Consider the following 21,476-nt stretch of genomic DNA (forward strand, 5'->3'; position numbering starts at 1 on the left):
AAATAGGTCAACTGAAATGTACAGGCTATTACTTAAGAAAATATCAGCAGGAATTATTAAAAGACACTAGAAAAAATATATAGAAATATATATATAACTCTCTCTCTTTCTCTCTCTCTCTCTCTCTCTCTCTCTCTATATATATATATATATATATATATATATATATATATATTAAAAACTTTGACTCATGCCCAGGGGAGCTACATCTAAAATTTCAAATGTTTAGACCAAAACTTGGCGGAGGACTTTGTTGGAGTCTGCAGGGGGCAACTCTTCCAACTTTGACTTCTTGGCAGTATAATTTTCACCCTAAAACTGATAAAAAAGCTTGCTGCATGTCTGAATACCCTTTATGTAAAATCTCACAATTGGTTGAATAGGTTTCTAGATACCGCAAAGATCAAATCTCTCGAACTTAGCAGCCAAAGTTTGGGCCAAAAAACGATTAAAAGTCTAAAAATGTTTAGACAAAAAATTGACTGAGCATTTGGTAGAGACCGCAGAGGTCAAATTGTTTTTAACTTTGACCCCAATTTTGACCTTTTAAATTCCTCTGTTGGGATAAATCTGAGTTTTATTTTATTACAGTATTTATGCCCAACTTGCGGTTTTTAAACTGGACGGTGTAATTTTTATTTGTTGTTGGTGTTGTGGTTCTTCTTCTTCTTCTTCTTCTTCTTCTTTATCATGATCATGATCATCATTATTATTATATTGTTTGTTTTTTTAATCTCACTGTCGAAAGTACTATACGTTCCTTACTGTTTTGCCAAAAAGCATTATGAAAAAATCAATAAGGAATAATTAAATAAAAACAACAATTTAAAAATAAATCATTTTTTTTTAATTCCTACGTTTATTTGTTTTCTTTTAATTGCGGATTAGCCATGAGATTTTATGTAGACACATTAAAAAAAAATATATATATATATATATATATATATATATATATATATATATATATTTCAGTATATATGTGTGCATTATTTCATTATATATATATATATATATATATATATATATATATATATATAAATATACGTTCCTTAGTGTTTTGCCAATCAATAAGGAATAATTAAATAAAAAAAACAATTTAAAAATAAATCATTTTGTTTATTTGTTTTCTTTAAATTGCGGATTAGCCATGAGATTTTATGTTGACACATTAAATAATATATATATATATATATATATATATATATATATATATATATTTCAGTATATATGTTTACATTATTTCATTATATATATATATATATATATATATATATATATATATAATAAAAATCCGCGGATTAAGGACTATCCACTTATCTCGTGTTTCCTTTTTTAAAATTAAATATGTTTTTAACTCTTTTTCAAGATGTCTTTTAACATGTTTTAATAATCATTTGTTCATATATAAATATATATATTCTCTCTATTTCTCTCTCTCTCTCTCTCTCTCTCTCTATATATATATATATATATATATATATATATATATATATATATATATATTGTGGCTACCTCTTTCTTATGAGTTAAGCGCAAAAGAAATTCATTATTAAATATAATAATTAAATAAATGATGTTGCGCTACAAAAAATTACGGTCAAGTATTATAAATGTGAACGTCCTTAATAGGAATAAATTGGATGCGATACGGCCGTGTCGGTAGTTCGAACATGTTTACATTTTTAACGTGTGCGCGTATATAAAAAAAAATGTAACCGTCAACCGTACTAGTAAAAAAACTAAAGGCAAAATTCGTAATTGTAACGAAAAACGTGGAGATGGACCTTATGTTTTATTGCCTCCCCCACCAAATGTTAACGCGTGCACGTGTAAAGAAATGTAACCGTCAACCCTTCGTTGGTCTGCTTCCCAGTTAAATACAACATAATAGTATTCAAATACAATGTAAACAAGTTTATATGAAACTGCCCCGATAAATTATCAAATTAAAAAAAAATACACAATTAATGATTACAACACTAAAAACTGACGGTAATAAAACATTATCCTCGAGTGTCATCCGAACATGATAACTGGTGACTCCCGAGGAACAAAAAAAGAAATGGTGGCCTCATAGATATATAAGATGCTGCTACACGAGAACAATTTCTATATAAGAAAATGCCACAATAAGAAACCGAAAAATTTAGATAAAATATAATTTAAAATATTTTTTTTCAAATTAAGGCATATAATATTTTATTAAAAACTCGAAGATTTCCCGGTGTTTCCCGGTATTAAACGTAACGCTCCCCCACCAAATGTTAACGCGTGCGCGTGTAAAGAAATGTAACCGGCAAAAGCAAAAAATAAAATGAAATAAGCAAAGATAAACATGTTTTGGTTGATTGTGCAGTTTAGCCACCTCGCTATTTTTAAATAGTTTCATCAGGTTAAATTTACCCTCACGATCTCTGAATTTTTATTAAATTTTTAAGTGGAAGCACAGAATAGTTAGCAAACGTTGACTGCATGTATCTGCATTATTGCTATTCTCATGGCAAATGCTCAGCTGAGCTTCAATCTATGCCCCCCCCGCCAAACTTTAACGAAAAACACTCGTCCAACCAAAACCATTATAAATAATTTTCCACGCTCTTTATCTGTGCCTAAACCTAAATGCAGATTCAATGAACAAAGCTTTTCTCTTAGAACTGTGGTACTATCTTCCGATTGCCTGCTTTTCAGCAGACTTCAATCTCATTGTCTTCAAGTCCAATGTAAACAAGTTCTTGGTGAATCTTTACCCCTAAGTAATCCAATTTAGAAAATTTCCACTACTTATGCTTACTACGCCATAATCACTTTGACTTATGTATACCCATTAACCCTTATACTTGAGTGGCTTCCGGGCCATTATAAGTGGTGATGACTGTGTAAAAAAATACAAAAAACACTACCTCCCCTCCACATGTTATGAATGTCTTCCAAAATTATTACGTTATTATTCTAGCACGGTGGCAACAGAGCACAAGTACCCATTTTTTTTATTTTTCATGGCAAGGTTTTTATCTGAGGTCGTTGTGTCGATACTGCCGCGTCGGTAGTCCGAACATGCTTACATTTCTAAGCCACGGTGCTTGTGCCATTTTGCCATTCTAATTTCTTATTAGTCTGTCATTCAAGCTTCACAGTGCCTTTTTTTTATTTAATTGTTCGTGGCAACACAGAATATTCACCAAACACCCTTTCCTCCCATCGTTAAAAATGACTTGTAAAATAGTAACGCTATTATTTCCAGCACGGGTTGCAGAACAGTAGAAGTACTCCTTTTTATGGAAGGTTTTTATTTGAGGGGTGGGGACGACACTGCCGTTTTCGGTAGTTCGAACATGTTTACATTTCTAAACCATGGCGAATGTCCACTTTTGCTACCTCGTTATTTTTCTATATGTTAGTCACGTAAAATGCAAGCTTCACGATCTATATTTTTTTAACTGAAATTGTTAGGTGGAAGCACAGAATAGTTATCAAAAGGTATTTCCCTCTATGTAAAGAATGTCTTTCAAAATAATAAGGTTATCCTTTCAGCATGGTTAAAGAAGAGAAAAAGTACCCATGTCTTTACGTCATGACAGTTTTCATTTGCGTAAGTGGGGGCGATACTGCACTATCGGAAAGTCGAACATGTTTACGTTTCTAAACCGTAGATGTGTTTAAATTTTTTTTGAGATTTTTTGACGTGCAAGCATATACGGAGAAGAGTGGGTGTAGTTCCATGAAATAAGTCTGTCAGTAGATTAATAGTTTTATTTTCTTTGGAGCGCTCGCTAATGTGTCCTTGTAGCACAGGTAATCGATGTAAGAAAATCTGACTATCATTATGAAAGTGTGTACCTGTGAATGTCAGATGCGTTATATAAAGGTTAATATGAAAGTGTCGGTTTCTGAGTATGTAATATTCTTTAAAATTATTCTATTTAGCGGTAGTCTCCTGCGGAATGCTCCGCCATGTTTGTAAGCATTTAAAAGTGGTGTTTATGTAGAAATTCGTCTCATTCTAGAATATGAGAATGTCCGGTTTCAGCCAATCGTAAACACTGGTACTTTGTTGGGAGAAGTTATTCATTTTGATCCGGAAATCGAAAAGAATATGTTTGGTCTATGTAGGTATTCATGCAGTTACGGAGGTTATAGCCTCACTGTAGTAGGAAAATGCAGAATCGTAACCGGTGACCACTGGTAGCCGTGGTAGGACTAAATATTTAGAGAGAAAAGGAGGGACTCTTTCTTCTTATAATGTTGTGATTGTGATGGTGGGTTACAACAGATTGGAATCTAGCATTTTAATATCACGACTAAATGTGCATCTAACGGCGTGCAAATATTACATAAGACGTTGGGTAATAGTTTAGACATAATAAATTTGTATGTGACATCTGTTATTGCAAACCAACCGTAGTTTGGTCCAGAGGGGAATTTCTGCAATCAAAATATTATATACAGGATATGATTTTCCGAGAACTACTTAGGACAAATTTTAAACCTTTGTGCTACAAATATTTATCTGGCCTTCAGCATATATATATATATATATATATATATATATATATATATATATATATATATATATATATATATGAGAAAGAATGGCATTAGTCTGACCCCAATAAGAAGGGTAGCAGTGGAACACACCCATCCCTGAAGATATTTGATGTTATTTACAGACATTTCATCCGCTCGGGAAACATGTAAACTAAATGGACTGCGAAAATGCTTTTATACATTCTGAACACATTTTAAATATATTTTAACTCGCATAGGTTCCCGGCGTTGCCCAGGTATTTGGAGGTGTATGTTGAGCAAAAAAAAGCGGTCAATTTTCTTAACTTTGACCCCTATTATGACCACTTAAAATTTATTGTTGTTGGCTTAAATCAAATTATTAAGTAGATCCATGTCCAAGAAACCTATATCTAAAATGTGTTTAGACCCAAAACTGTCGGAGGAGTCTCGTAGAGTTCTCAAAGTTCAAATCGTTGAACTTTGACCCCTTAATCGCCAACTTTCTGGCCAAAAACCGATCACATCGATTTTCCAAAATAGAGTAAAAATTGACAGAGTTATTGCGTAGGGAAATGTACACAGACACACAGATACACAAATACACAGACACACAGATACACAGACACATTCACTTTTATATATATATATATATATATATATATATATATATATATATAGAGAGAGAGAGAGAGAGAGAGAGAGAGAGATAGATAGATAGATAATATTACACTTTGAATAATGTCTAAAGAGGACGCTACACAGAAGGTTTTAAATGCGTATAAAACCATTTCTATGATTTCAAAACATTATTACAATGATCTAAATATGATACCTTTTTATATGAAAAATCAAAACACGGAATAATAAAATAATGTTACAAAATACGTAGCAAATGTTGGTGAACTTTCTTATTTAAATATATATATATATATATATATATATAATTTTTCGATAACTTTGGAGAACAAATTTTAAAACTTCGCTCTATAAATATGTATCTAGCCTTCATCACACACACACACATGTATATATATATATATATATATATATATATATATATATATATATATATAGAGAGAGAGAGAGAGAGAGAGAGAGAGATATGTCCTTGGCCTGACGAAGCGATTCTCGTACTGGGTTTTCGCTGAAACATGTATGCTTATGTGTAGCCATTTGTTTGTAAACTAAATTCACTTATATATATATATATATATATATATATATATATGTATATATATATATATATATATATATAACAGGCAGGGAGACCCTTAGGTGCCAGGGATTTAATTAATAACCCGATCAGCCGGTCACTGGCGTGTGACCGACACATGTGTTACATTAAATGTCTTAGAAACGGGCCCATGATGATGTGAATATGGGCCAGTAATTAGGGCCTGAGTATCAAGTGGAAACGCATACCAGAGATGTTGCATCTGGGTGTGTGGCTTCTACTTTTCCCAGGAAAACGTCTGAACTTTTGGTGGCATTCGGGTTGGAAACTTCCTTTTCATCAGGGCCGCTTCATTCTTTAATGCGGACATTTATGGCACACACAACAAAACATACAACACGGCTCAATCGTAATATATATGAAATAAAATTACCTATTAATTTTATAAAATGTATACTATATATAGATGTGTGTGTGTGTCTGTGTACATATATTATCATATTAACAAACAATTTACAGATCCTGCAATTGGTTTTCACTATTACTTCATTAAAACCAACTAACCTATCTTTACTAGTATTGAGGGACAGGAGATGCCCTCCCCTCATTTACGGAGAGACAGAAATATGCGTGATCACCTCATGGCGGTTCGGGCAGAAAAAGGTCGATAAAAGAAAGAGAATTATGGGGCTGCATTTCAATTTATTTCTCCACCTACGGCCAAATTACGTCCATGTAAAGGTGTGTCGGGGAGGGGGTAACAACCACCAAAACCAGGGCACTAAGATATAATGCCACAAATTAGGATCAACGAATGTTTTACATTTCCAATACTTTTATTATGATCAAAATCAAAGAAATTGCCCATTTTTTTAGTCAAATCGATTGATTATCTACTCTTTTCTGAGGATGCAGAACGATGTGCCTGGTGGAAGCATCACATTCCTTTCAGCAGTAACTTTTTCCACATTTTTTTTATTCTACATGAGCTACGATTAATTATATAAATTATTTATATATAACAGCTTTAATTAAAGTTTTAAATCTAAAAGTTAAATATCGAGTTTCACTTGTGCTCTAAACAGAACTATTTATTTATAACGCGCCTTGTTGTATTAAAGAATCTACTATTGGTTTGTGTGGGAATGAAAATTTTAAAATGCCTTTGTGATGTCATGCAGTTTAAAAATGTTAACTACGGTCAAAATCAGACTGTTTCTTCTTTAAATGTATCTTTTCAATTAAGGATATTTGATACTTATTGACATCATTCACATACAAAACTACTTAAGAATACTGCCAGACAAATAAAGTAAATTGGTTTAAAATTAAAAAGTTCAGCAAAGCTTTTTTCGGATCATTACATGACTCTTTCTACCTCTCCCACACTCTTGCACACACACATTTTTTTTATATAAGCAGAGATTTATGATATAAGAATTGTAAGATACATCAAACCATAAAAAAGTCGAAAACTTATTATTTGAAATGAAATCATCGTTTATTTATCACACAATGTCCTTTGTGCACATTTGATTATCAAATAAATTTCCAGCTAATGACAGAAAATGAACTTCATCGTTGAATGGTAAGGTGGGCGTTTTTACCAGTTGGTGTTGCAACGGCTCTTCAGGTAACTGCAGATCTTGGGGTGGCTGGCGAATCGGTTGTAGAGAGCCATCAATTTTGGATAGTTATTGAACATGTTCTGCATTTCTCTGTACATGTTCTCCATGCAGCAGTAGAACATCATGTCGCACCACATCATCTGGAAATAAAAAATCAACCGTATTTTTAAATTCATTATTTTCATTCATATATATATATATATATATATATATATATATAATTGGCTGAAAATGCGAAGCTCGTTGTTTGTTTGTTTATAAACAGGCGATTTGAGCACTATAAAAGTGGTGGCGGGTGTCTATTTAAATAGACATTCCGACGAGTTATTTACGGGCGTCGATTCCATGATCGAGTGGGAGAACTGCCAACTGTCAACACGACGGTTCTAGCTTCAATCCTTGGCCTTAGCGGCACTGATGAGTACTGATACAACGAAATAGGACTGTATGTTGATGACTACAAATATATATATATATATATATATATATATATATATATATACTGAATGACAAAAGTCTATATTTCAAAGTTACAATCTGAAATTCAAAATGGCATAATGTAAACCTATTATAAGGTTAAAACAAATCAAAATGTAATAGAATAAAATAAACCAATATTTTACTTGTTTGAAATTTATAACATAAATATATTTCGCGGCTATACTCCATCCTCAGTATGTTGTTTTCCTTCTTTTTTCTTTCCTTATTCGTTAATCTCGCGTTGCCTAGGCACAGTTTAAACATTTCAAAATACAACGCGCGGCTCTTTACAGACTTTGCTTTCTCAAACATTACAACATTGCAAGGAAAGAAGAAAAAAAAAAGAAAGAAAACAACATACTGAGGATGGAGTATAGCTCCGAAATATTTATGCTATAAATTTCAAACAAGTAAAATATTTGTTTATTTTCATAATAGTACGTTGTGATTTGGCTTTCAAGCGCACTTGACGCGTATTTTATTTTATTCAAATTAAATCAACGTTTCTATATGGAATCCACACCCTTGATATTATGAGGTATTTACAGCTTCTTCCAATTTTCAGATTTTAATCATGCCAAATCACACTTCATTTCCTTTTGATGGATTGATTGCTGCTATTCATTTGGATGAGTTAAGGGTAAAATAAATTCACTAATTGATATAATATAATTAACTGCTATAAAACAGATACTGTCAAGAATTGAATCCATAATCGCGAGCACTTTCGAGAAAAACACAAAAAGGACTATTCGGACATTGGAGAAGATAAAAAGGAAAATTGCAAAACAGAATAATTCCGTGCTATTCAATAATATTTGTCTAAATGGGAAAATGCAGCCTAAATATACACAACATATATATATATATATATATATATATATATATATATATATATATATATATATACAAGGTGTCCCAATAAAATGTATACACTCTTTAAATAGTCATAAAATCAACATTTATAAGAAAAGTTTCATATATCAAAATACTGTGAACAAATATAGAAGCCATTAATTATCGAAAGTGTTAAAATTATTGGCCATTGTGGTTCAGGAAATAAAGTGAGATTTGACATTATTAAATACCGATAATTGGAAGAGAAGCTTCAAATACCTTTAATACGTTTCCATTACGCTATTTTGATCTTTTTTTTCATTCCTTATGACAAATAGATTGTTGAATTTTTTTTCTGATGAGTTAGGGGTATAACAGATTCACTGATTGATATAAAAATTAAGTGATTGATTTGCAGCTACGAAACAGATACTGTCAAGAATTGTATAATTCAACTGACTAAAAAGAATAAATTATAAGATGGTCAACATCATGAATTTTGGAATATAGTGTTGAATAAAGTTGAAATATATATATATATATATATATATATATATATATATATATATATAATGAAATAAGATTAAATATTAAGTTTACCAAGATAATCAAGATGGCAAATCTAAGGTATATTATAAATATTAAAAAGTTTATATATGTATAAAGTAATTTCAACCAGGTATAAGAGCTCAATAAAACCAAAATTGGAATAGATTATATATATATATATATATATATATATATATATATATATATATATATATATATATATATATAAGTATAGAAAATGCATGCAGTCTGATGCTATTTTTGATGTGGACTTTTACTGCAAAAAAAATGCATCCAAAATTTATTCTAAAACATAAACTGCTATTAATGGCTGACATTAAATTACGTAGGAAATGTCCTGAAACTAATACGAATTAAACCAAAATGCAAACACATTCATTTTAATTTTGTAAACATCTCTTGGAATAATGCAAAATCATGAATATTTACCTGGTCACCCATGAAATATTGGCTTCCACCATTGCGCATAGAGAGGGTCCTCTCCATGAAGGGCATAACGCGGTTGAATGTGTTCATGTATCTCCAGTGCATGTAGTTCTATAAAAAACGAAATGGATTCAATATATGAAAAAAAATATCAAATGCAACAACGCGATTAATCATATTTGAATTGAAAGAAAAAGAAAAATATTGTGCAGATATTACATGATGAAAAACATGAATTGTCGATTTATTAAGTGGTTAAATTCAACCCTTTTTATAGTGAAAGCGTTTGCACATTTTTAAATATCTCAATAAATTTTGTCATGAGAATTATTCACATATAGCTAAGCCCACTGGTTAAGACACAGACTTTGGTGTCGGGTTTCGAATCCTATTAGATTCATTTACACTGAGTAGCACATACAGACACACACACAAACATATATATATATATATATATATATATATATATAAGAAACAGTAGTTAATAAAACATCCTAAAAATACTTTGAAAAAGATTTAAAAACATATTAAATTTAAAAAGGAAGCACAAAATTAGTGGGTAGTCCTAAATCCGCGGAGTTTCGAAGAAATACTTTCCTTCTCACCAGAGGTTAGGGATTAGCCAAATGCGGGATCAGATTTTGCTTGCAAAAGTATTAAATGAAACATCAAGTAAGTCATAGATCTTACTTGGTACCAAATAGTGAAGCAGAGTGAATAGGGGGAGGAAAATGGTTATTCCTGGTGAATGGTAAAATACCCAATAACGGTAAAATAAAAGTATATTAAATTTCCATTTTCACAAGTAAAATCCAAAGGAATATATATATATATATATATATATATATATATATATATATATATATATATATATATATATAGCAAAAGTACCCGTCATTGACTTGGTTCAAAAACAGCCTACAGAAAATGGAGTCTAATTTATGAAAGTATGATCGGTTATGAAAAGGACGGGTTGTAAAGAGATAGCTTCGAATTTGGGGGTATCAAAACCAAGAAACATATGATGAAAGTAAAAATAAAATAGATAAACACCATAATTTATTATACCATAACTGTTCACACTGAAACACTTATCACAATATTCTGTGAATCTATATTAAAAGACTTTGTAAAACTTTGTGACATATTTCCATTCTATGGAGGTCAGGTACGAACGACCACCCCATAATTTTACTATACCATATTTCTTCAAATTGAAACACAATTCTCAAAGTATACTTAAGCAGATAGATATGAAAAGTATTTATTAAAGTTTGTGCCTATTGCCATTCTATGGAGGCCAAGCGCGAACGCAGACCCCACAATTTTATTATACCATCTCTATTTAAGTTAAAACATACTTATCAAAGTATTATTATGTACATCTATATCAAAAACACTTGTAAACGATTTTTTTAATTTTTTTTATTTTTATTTTGATACTTTGTGGACTAGGCGCAAACGCAGACGTCACAATTTTAATGAACCACCGTTCTGCCAGATCAAACATACCCATTCCTGTGTCTCGAAATCGAAAGCGCTCGTGTGAACCATGGAACATTTGTAAATACCTTCCATCTTGAAGTTAAAAAAATCTTACGAAAGATCAAAAAAATGAAAAAAGAATCATTAAGCAAGGTATCTCTGTTGTTTTTAATAATGTTTGCCTGAATGAATGAATGCTGCCTAAATACACTTATATATATATATATATATATATATATATATATATATATATATATATATAAATATATATAGGCAGCATTCATTCATTCAGGCAAACATTATTAAAAACAACAGAGATACCTTGCTTAATGATTCTTTTATATATATTTATATATATATACTAGCTTATCACTCGTCGTTGTCCATCATAAAATATACTTAGTGTCATTTATTTACATTTTGCAGTTATCATTGTAAAGCCTATTCTCTATTGATTATTATATTGTACCTAATAGAGACTAGTGAATTAAAAAGAAACTGATTCATAATTTTATACATATATATATATATATATATATATATATATATATACGAGGGTGTGTGTGTCTGTGTTTCTAAGGTAGCTTGCATGTGACAGCGTGTGTTTCTTTTTTACTCGTATATCCTTGATTATTTGCTATTTTGTGATAATTTATTTCTTTTCATTTGTAGGTATTTGTTACACAACGGTTAACTGATGCTAACTTTTTTTGCTAAAAGGAGCCCCTAGCTTTTTGTTCCGTGCATTATTTTTAAAACGCTATATCATTTTTGTATCGTTGAAAGTCTCTCTTCCTCTCTCTCTCTCTCTCTCTCTCTATATATATATATATATATATATATATATATATTAAATTGTAATTCAATGAATTTCAAAAAAAACTCTCATTAAAATGAAATGAAGTGGTTGAGTTTCATATCAAAGAATTTTTTATTATTCTAAGCAAGACAAAGAATGCTTTAGAAAATTAATATCCTTAACCTATAGGGTTTCGATGTCTACCATCTCATCAGAAGAGATAAAATATTAGCAAATACTTATAAAGGTATGCACCCTATTTGCTAAAGTTAGTGACACATGATAAATTTATTATTTTAACTTTGACTTTCCATGTCTCACTTACTTTAGCACATAGGGTGCATACCTTTATAAGCAAACTCAACCACTTCATTTCATTTCAATGAGAGTTTTTTGAAATTCATTGAATTACAATTTAATTTATTTGCTCTATCTTGCATATCGAGCAATTCTTGTTTAGATGGGATAACGTATAGAATATTACTGCCAGTAATATTTTGTAAACCTGCAATCTCACGTTTCCATAACAACTGATTGTTAAATTAAAACTATTTTGAAGTATATATATATATATATATATATATATATATATAACTACTTAATTTACTCACATAAAATTGATATACGAAAGTATAGATTTATACGTAAACTTTAAGTATTTACTTCAAAAGTGCTCAATACGTAGGTAGAGCTAGTTAGTAATTTATAAAATATATATGGCGCGGAATATTCTGTGTAGCTTAAACGCCATATATATTTTATGAATTACTAACTATATATATATATATATATATACATATATATATATATATAGAGAGAGAGAAAGAGGGGGGGCGAGATACAGAGAGAGAGAGAGAGAGAGGGATGGAAAAGAGGGTAGGAAAGATGAGCATTTTATTTCTTATTAATTTATGTATAGGAAATAGAAAAAGTAATGCGATCGACTATAGTCCAAAGTTACCCGAAAATCTCTTTTTTAATTTACTATTACACCAACGAGTAGCACTTCTTGGTTTTCCCTTGTATAATGCTGAGAATTTAGCAAAGTCTTATCAAGTACTATTGCTTAAAATCTTTGGTATGGCAACCGGGATTCGCACTCTGATCTCACAACCCATTAACAAACACACAAACCATTAGCTCAAATGCGATTTTTAAAAAATGATTAAAAAAAAAAAGATAATAATTATCGGTCGCCTTCTGTCACTTTTCAATGAGATATCTATGTGTGTGGAACACATGAATTGATACTTACATCGTAATTGCTGCAGTTTCCTTCACCGCCGAATCCATAATCGTTCATGTTGTACTGTAGATATAAAAGGAAGAAAAATATATTAAAAGAAATATCTAACAATAACATGTTTTTGTAATAATACTTTTCGATGTTATTCTTTGTAATGCGCTACCGATAAAATTCGCTATAAGTACGATTTACATTTTCACGGGTTTTAATTAATTTCCTATGCAACGTGTGTGTGCATGTGCGTGTGTGTGTGCGTGTGTGTTTAGCTTAGTCAGATAAGTTGTTTAAAAGTTATTACCTAGTTATACTTAAGCAATGATGAGCCTGGCCAGTACCAGATGGGCGACCATTTGGAACTTCCAGGTGCTGTATGTGCTCTCTGCTTATCTCGGCATTGTTTCTTCTTGTCACTGGACTCAAACAGCGCTGATTCAGGAAAAGTGTCGTTGGGAATTGTGCCACGATTGCCATATAATTACACGTGCAGCTGCTCTTACAGAGGGCATCCTTTATCTTTCGAGATTGAACCGAGGTATCGATTACCTAGTTAGATTTTTTTTTTAGACTTTCGTATTTTACTTTCTAATATGAAGACATTATTGGTTAGTTGGCAAAAATCTTAGTATAGCATCTGTTTAGATAACTCGTCTCAAGAAACGTTCACTTATTCGAACAGATAATTCATACAGTTTACAACTGTATATTGTTTATTAAGCTAACCGATTTATTCCTCCCCTCTTTATATGTACGTCGAAATGTCCTACTTCAATTGCCTGATGCTATTATGCTAACAAAAAAGCTGGCAAGTAGAGTCAGCATGTGTCAGAAGGTACTCTCAAAATAATATCAATCCCATAGCTTCTAAAGAGCAACGAGAAAAGATAGAAAATAAGCAGTACGCTGAAATATGCGGATATAAATCTTATAGGATTTTAAAATAATAGACTCACCCTGAAGTTTCCGTTCTTCCAGTGGTAGTACCTCATGTAATCGTGCATGATTTCATAGAAGCAATCGCTGATGTAGTCACACCTGAACATGTCCATGGGGCTCTTGGGGTAGAAATCTATAAATAGAGAGGACAAATTCCACATTATAAACTATGAAAAAAATAAATCATATTATCTCCTATATAATAAAACTAGCGGGGGGTACCTGGCAATGCCCGGGTGTTTCGAGGTAAATCTAAACTCCGGGGGGGGGGTTAAAATAATAAAAAAAATGTTTTGGTAGGTGAGTATGAGGATCGAATCGAACCCGAACCCTTCAGGCAAAGTTGGAAATTTGTGTGAATGTGTGAAAAAGTGCGTCATTAACCATTGGACCACCGCGACATACAAAAGTGACCCGTTTGAATTTATTTATTTAACTATTAAAAACAGGTGGCCGCAAGAAAAGTTATCTCTGCTGCTTTCATTTGACCTAATTAAGAAGGTCAAATAGAAGTCACGCAGCGTTTGGGTTTGTTTACCCAAATTTGACTGTTTTTCCCCCAAAAGATGTTGGGGAGAGGGGAAGCTCCCAATTGTCCATATTGAATAGCAATTGTATGGGATACAAGATTGATCAAAGCTGATTGCTTCTGGATGTTTCGCGGCGCGATGTCGAGAACGCTGTTAACTTGAATTAGTTTCGCTTTTTATACGAAAAAACCGAGTCAATACCTGAGAAGCCAAAATAGCAATAATTTTGTAAAAGTCGACGCAAATAAATCTATACGCTACACGCGTTCCCAAATCGTAGATATTATTATATAGGGGGTATATAAACAGTTCTAAACAATAGTAACCCCCCCGGAAGCGTGTGCGAAAGAAGCCTTTGCGAGACATACACGAAATGCTCACACACATTTTGCCTTTTATATATATAGATGACTGCAGAAATTCAGCTTTAGACCAAAATATCGTAGGTTTTCAACATCAGATGTCACATACAGATTCAATACATCTAGGCTAAATAGCCACTATCTTATATAGTTTGTGAACACTATTTCACACACACTAAATCGCGATAATAAGCGTCTACATTGCATGTTACGAGTAACACCATTTTAATTGCAACATCTTTCTAAATATTTAGTCCTACCACCGCTGCCAGATGTCACCGGAACTAATTCTATGTGTTCTATAGAATCTGTAATTACACTCTCCGTAACTGTCTCATAAACATAGCTTAATCTTGCCAGCTTCCGATCCACAAATAAGAAATGCTCCCTTACCAAATTCGTTCATTCTGATTCGCTGAGGTCTGAAAATTCCCATATTCCGGAATAAAGCCATTCGCTTTAAAAACGAACACTTCGTAACATTACAACATGGCGTCACTAAGAGACACATAATTCCCTTGTTGTAAAGTTCATTTAATGCATAGGTCATTACAGAGCTCCCAAATATAACATATTTGGTCTTTAATTTTGATCTCCTAAAATCACATAAACAAGAAATAATTTACAAAATACGTAAGTTTATTGCTTAATTACTTTATTAAGACGACGGCGACAAAATATAAACAAACTTACAGTCTATCGAGTTATTTTACCACGATAAATACGTCCCCGTCATAATGTCCGCTTCTCCGTCAAAATAAAAACAGACACGGATTATCGAGGTGTTTAAACCGTCGCATTAAATACATATTTATACATTGAAGATTTAACTATCAAATTATAGCGTCGTTTTATATGATTTCCCCTGAACACACTACATGTAGATGGGTGATTTTTAAACCTGTCGCATTGCATATATATGCATATATAAAACAGTTTAGCTCCAAAATATTTGTGTCTTTTATATTAAGACTAGCGAGGGGTACCCGGCGTTGTCCGGGTGTTTGGGGGGGGGGGGGTAAAAAAGTAAGTATGAGGATCGAACACGAACCCTTGAGTAAAAGTTGTAAATCAAAGTGTGAGAACAAAAAAAAAACGTGGGATGTTAACCATTGCCCCACCGCGAGATGCTAACGGAAACACGTTCGAATTTATTTAATCAATTGGATTTTGCAGGTGCCGTTTTAATGAGTTAATTAGGTCAAGTTTGACTGCGGGATGGTATTCATTTACTGCTGAACACTTTTTTCCCACCCCCCAAGATGTTATAGGAAAAAGACTAACCCACATGCGGCGAGCGACAAATATTGAATATTTATCTTCCCGAAATCGAGCAAATTAAATAGACAGGCGAGCTTCGTTGTTAACTGTAAGATATTACGATTTATATGTGATATAAAAAGTTTTTAAAAGTTGTGAACCGACCGACCGATTCTCTGAAAGAAGACTTTTGTAGACACACAGAAAAAGCGAACATACATACATACATTTTCGCTTTTATATTTATATATATATATATATATATATATATATATATATATAGTCTTTTGATCTCGTTAAAAACGTTATAACCCCTGTAGTTCAATAATGTCACAAAATTTACTGTCTTGAAGCTATAGTTATAGTGACATAATTTTTTATCCGTAGAATGTATAATATGTCGATATTACTTACTGTATTCACGGGCCAAGTACCTGCAAATAGCCATAGTTTCTGGCATCATGTCGCCATTGTCCATCTGCATGCAGGGAAGGTAGTTGCAAGGGAAATCTGGAAGAGAGCAGATAGCAAAGTGAACAAAATTTAGTCCTCCACAAACGAGATATATAAACTTTATTAGACTCCATTATTTTGTAACTTACATTAACTTATACGTACATATACTAGCAAAAGCACCCGTCGTTGACTGGGTTCAAAAACAGCCTACAGAAAATGGACTCTGATTTATGAAATCATGATAGGTTATGAAAAGGAAGGGTTGTAAAGAGTTAGCTTCGAATTTGGGGGTAACAAAACCAAAGCAACATCTGATGAAAGTAAATATAAAATAGATAAACCCCATAATTCATTATGCCTTACCTGTTCACACTGAAACACTTATCACAATATTCTGTGGATCTATATTAAAAAACCTTCTTACACTCTGTGACATATTTCCATACTATGGAGGTCAGGCGCGAACGAACACCCCATAATTTTATTGTACCATATTTCTTCAAACTGAAACATTATTATCAAAGTATACTTAAGCGGATAGATATAAAAAAGTCTCTATTAATGTTTGTGCCTATTTCCATTCTATGGAGGCCAGGCGCGAACGCAGACCCCACAATTTTATTATACCATCCCTATTTAATTTAAAAAATACTTATCAAAGTATTATTATGTACATCTATATCAAAAACACTTGTAAACGTTTTATTAATTTTTAAATTTTTTATTTACGTACTTTGTGCACCAGTCGCAAACGCAGACTCCACAATTTTAATGAACCACTGTTCTTCCAGATCAAGCATACCCATTCCTGTGTCTCGATACATCTTCTATCATTACATGTAATCAGTTTTTTTTAAATAGTCAACCATATAGGAGCCTATTCGTGACCCGACACACACGCACACACACACGCGCCCGCAGAGACGTTCAGCATTATATTATATATATATATATATATATATATATATATATATATATATATATATATATATATGAAAATTTTTCGGCGGGGGGGGAAGAATTTAATTATGTCTAAATACAGACCAATCGACATGATGATTTAAAAAAAATAAAAAATGAAAATAAAAGTTAGCTAACCAGGATTGTTCCTCGCTTAACAGAGTTAAATCGAGGAAAATACGATTTTAAAAAAATCATGAATATGGCGGGAGAGAAGAAAAGCGAAAAATAAACGGGGTAAAACTTACACAGAAACTAAATTAAGTCTTAAAAGATTTTCTTTTTGCTTGCAAAGAGAAGGTCTCAAAGACTTAATAAAAATAGTCTTTAGAATTTTAAATTAAAGGGTGAATGCGACTTATTCAAGATCGTTAACATGTCAGCACTGAAATTCGTGGCACATTATATATATATACATATATATATACATATATATATATACATATATATATATATTTATATATATATAGTCTTATTTGCATTATCATATATAGAGTGAGTCACGGGAAACAGATGTTTTAGAACACTCCTTGCTGTCCATGAGAGAACAGAACACAGATATATTAACAAATAGCAAAATATCTTAAGAAACCAGATAACATGGTGCAGCATTTGATTCAAAAACATAAATTATATATTTACACTTTGTTTAATCCTTTTTACGGATTTGCAAATTTCTCATTATCATCTACTGTAGTAAAATTGATGTCAATACTTTTACACCCGTGTCAGCGTATCTAATTACGCCTAACAGGGATGCCTGACGGTGTTCCGGATGTAATGAGGACCAACAAATATGTTCTACCCTCCCCATACTCTATTGGTATCGAAATCAGCGAACCTGCCCATTTGTTTTTATTTAAATAGCCTGAGTTAATTAGGAAATTCCTCACCCGCAGTCGACAGTTTATCTTATTGGACCGGCCTTTCTACTCGTGGGATGATAATATTTCTCTAACGCAGTTATGATGTTAGATTGTATAAATGTTTCATTTGGCAAAAATGGAACATTCTTTCTTTAATCAAATTTTGATAATAAATTTTTCGGATAATCATTTTCAGATAATCAATGATCGATAATCAATGTTCAATAATCAATTTTTTGATAATCATTTTTTGATTATCAATTTTCGATAATCAATTTTTCGATAATCAATCTTTGATAATCAATTTTCAATAATGATTTTTCGATAATCAATTTTCAAAATAAATTTTATCATAAACATGGTTCGATAATCAATTTTTGATAATCAATTTCTCGATAATCAATTTACGATAACCAATTCGATAATCTATTTTTCGATAATCAATTTTTGCATAATCATTTTTCGATAAAAAATTTTTCGATAATCAATTTTTCGATAATCATTTTTCAATAATAATTTTTTGGAAAATCATTTGTCCATAATGAATTTTCGATAATCAATCTTTCGATAATCAATTTTTTTATAATCATTTTTTAATAATGATTTTTCGATACTCAATTTTCTGATAATTAATTTTCGATAATCAATTTTTCGATAATCTATTTTTTGATAATTAATTTTCGATATTTATCAGACACATTCCGATACAAACCCCACATAAGAACACTCTCAGACACATCATGTACCTTCGTATGAAATATCAAAAAACTCGATCCGGCTGTTTTGGAGTCGATGGGGAACGAAATCACAATTTCTTTCATATAATAGTAGAGAAATCAAAATCCGTTTCGAAAAAATGAATTAGGAATTAACTTTTTGTTTATTACTTTATTCGGATTTTCAAGTTTTTCATTATCTTCTCTTGTAGTGGAGAAGATTTTTATATTTGTACACGAATGTTCGTAACAATCACGTTGACGCACCGGTTCTCCCCAGATCACCGAAGCTAAGCTACTTTGAGCCTGGCTAGTATCAGATTGATGACCATTTAGGAAGGCTAGAAACTGTATATACCTTCTAGGAAGCTCGGGCATTAGGCCAGCACCCTTACCCCGAAAAAAGGATTCCTCGCTACAAAAGATTCTACAAAGTTGTGGATGGCCTATCCCCCTCCATGGGCTTAAGGCTATGGGGGATTCATACACGAGTACCGGTGCATTTGACTATGATTATTGGATATTAAAAAAAGGGTTTTAATTAGACTAGAAGAAGTGAGCGATTTTCGGTAACTCGGTAAAATCTCGACATCTCGACATGTCTCTTTTCCTCTAAGGAAGGCCCATTGATCTGAAAATCAAGATTCAAAAATTATATTTATTAAAATCTGCTTCGAAGCTCATATAATTGTATATTTTGTTTAAAAGTCAAGAAAGGAAACCTCCTGTTTCTTGTTCCATCCGAATGAGTCAGAGGAGACTGCAAACTGCATTTTTATAATGAGTGAAATTGAATATGGTCAAATTGAAATTAATTTTGCAAACAATACTAATCCCAATGAATCCGTATAATTCCTTATAAATCCGTCAGAGCTGCAATCACTGCCCCCTTTCTTATCTTTCACGAAAACACTCGTCTATCGTAAACCACTATGAATAATTTCCCCCACTTTTTATCTATGCCTAAACCTAAACGTAGATTCCATGAACAAAGCTTCTTCCTTTGGACTGCGCTTCTGTAGAACTCTGTTCCATTTTCGTCTTTCTTACTGGCAACAATACGGTCGTCTTCAAGTCCAACGTAAACAAGTTCTCGATGAGCCGTCCCATTAAGTAATCCAATTTTCTAAATTTCCACTACTAATGATTACTGCGATATTGTCCCATTGATTGCTATGGTTGTGACAAGAGAAAATTCTTTTCATTCTTTTGACTCTCAGGTATATATTCAGCACAGTAAGATAGACGTAATCAACCAGTAACCACATCCGTCTATATAAAAGCATAATGTCGGATATATACTCAAGAGTAAAAACAATGAAAAAAGTATACTGTTGTCACAGCCCTATTGATAGCCGCACATTCATTAGCACTTTTCCTCAAGTGGCCTCCGGGCCTGCCTTGATAATTGGTGTTTCTTTGTAAAAGAAAACAAATCGTTCATTAAAGGGAGGATACAGTAATACCGCGTAGTGCAGCAACTTACCATAACAAAGGTCAAAACAAAATTTCAATCAGGTCCATTTATTTCCAAGAAAACTTCTCGAGTAAATGTTGTATTGTGGCGACTAATACCTATTTATCACCAACTACCCGTCTCTAGATACCATAACTCTTAATCCGCTGCATCTTATCATGCAAAGTTCCGTAAAAAAATGGTCAGCGATATCTGACTAGCATTTTCAAGTAAAAGTGAAACGGACAAAGAGAGAGACAAACAGACAGACAGAATTAGAGAAATATAAATATAGATACATATCTATATTTTTATCGCAATTGTATTTATAAAATATCAAATAACTTCAAAAGAGCATGTCTTACCATTCCTGCAGCGATCCCAATCGGAGAATTCGTATCTCTTGTCCAGGTATTTGACGCCAGCCATGGCCATCATCATACGAAGGATCTCGGCACGTCCGCGGCCATTGAAGTAATGCAGGGTGTAGTTAGGCATGGTGGATTTGTTTTCGGCTTCTTGACTACCAAAAAGAAGAACGAGCTGTTGTGGTTTGAGTGACTGTAAGTCTTCTCTGACGGCCGAGACACAAATCAAGCGCGTATTTATACACCCGGGTTAATCAAGTTGTTAGTAGCAATTAATAGGTCCCCAAGGACGTTCACTAGATGTTCCTCTGGTGACGGAATATAATTTTATTTGCACTTTACCAAAAGAATAGAAATAGTAAGAAATGTTTATCGGATGTTAGTTGTTGAGCTCAGCTAATTAATTAATGTTTAAGTT

At 32.2% G+C, this 21,476-nt stretch overlaps 1 protein-coding gene across 1 annotated transcript; it reads right to left on the reverse strand.

Moving 5' to 3' along the window:
- Positions 1-7,283: 7,283 nt before the first annotated feature.
- LOC145265279 (S-crystallin SL20-1-like) lies at positions 7,284-21,188 on the reverse strand. The gene is made up of 6 exons (XM_080121058.1): positions 21,056-21,188; positions 16,651-16,746; positions 14,102-14,217; positions 13,161-13,214; positions 9,625-9,732; positions 7,284-7,448 (listed from the first exon to the last, which is right to left on the reverse strand). Exons 1-6 carry the CDS (start codon positions 21,186-21,188, stop codon positions 7,284-7,286), a joined length of 672 nt encoding a protein of 223 aa, XP_079977184.1.
- Positions 21,189-21,476: the final 288 nt, after the last annotated feature.

The sequence above is a fragment of the Euprymna scolopes genome, chromosome 40 (assembly GCF_053919585.1).
Source record: "Euprymna scolopes isolate OS-2025 chromosome 40, ASM5391958v1, whole genome shotgun sequence".
NCBI lineage: Eukaryota > Metazoa > Mollusca > Cephalopoda > Sepiida > Sepiolidae > Euprymna > Euprymna scolopes.

Excerpts from the sequence above, each read along its gene's own strand:
- LOC145265279 (XM_080121058.1), bottom strand. The coding sequence starts at position 21,188 with ATGCCTAACTACACCCTGCATTACTTCAATGGCCGCGGACGTGCCGAG. Across the intron at positions 14,218-16,650 it reads GTACTTGGCCCGTGAATACA|ATTTCTACCCCAAGAGCCCC; the intron begins GTAAGTAATATC and ends CTCTATTTATAG. Across the intron at positions 7,449-9,624 it reads AATATTTCATGGGTGACCAG|ATGATGTGGTGCGACATGAT; the intron begins GTAAATATTCAT and ends TTTTATTTCCAG.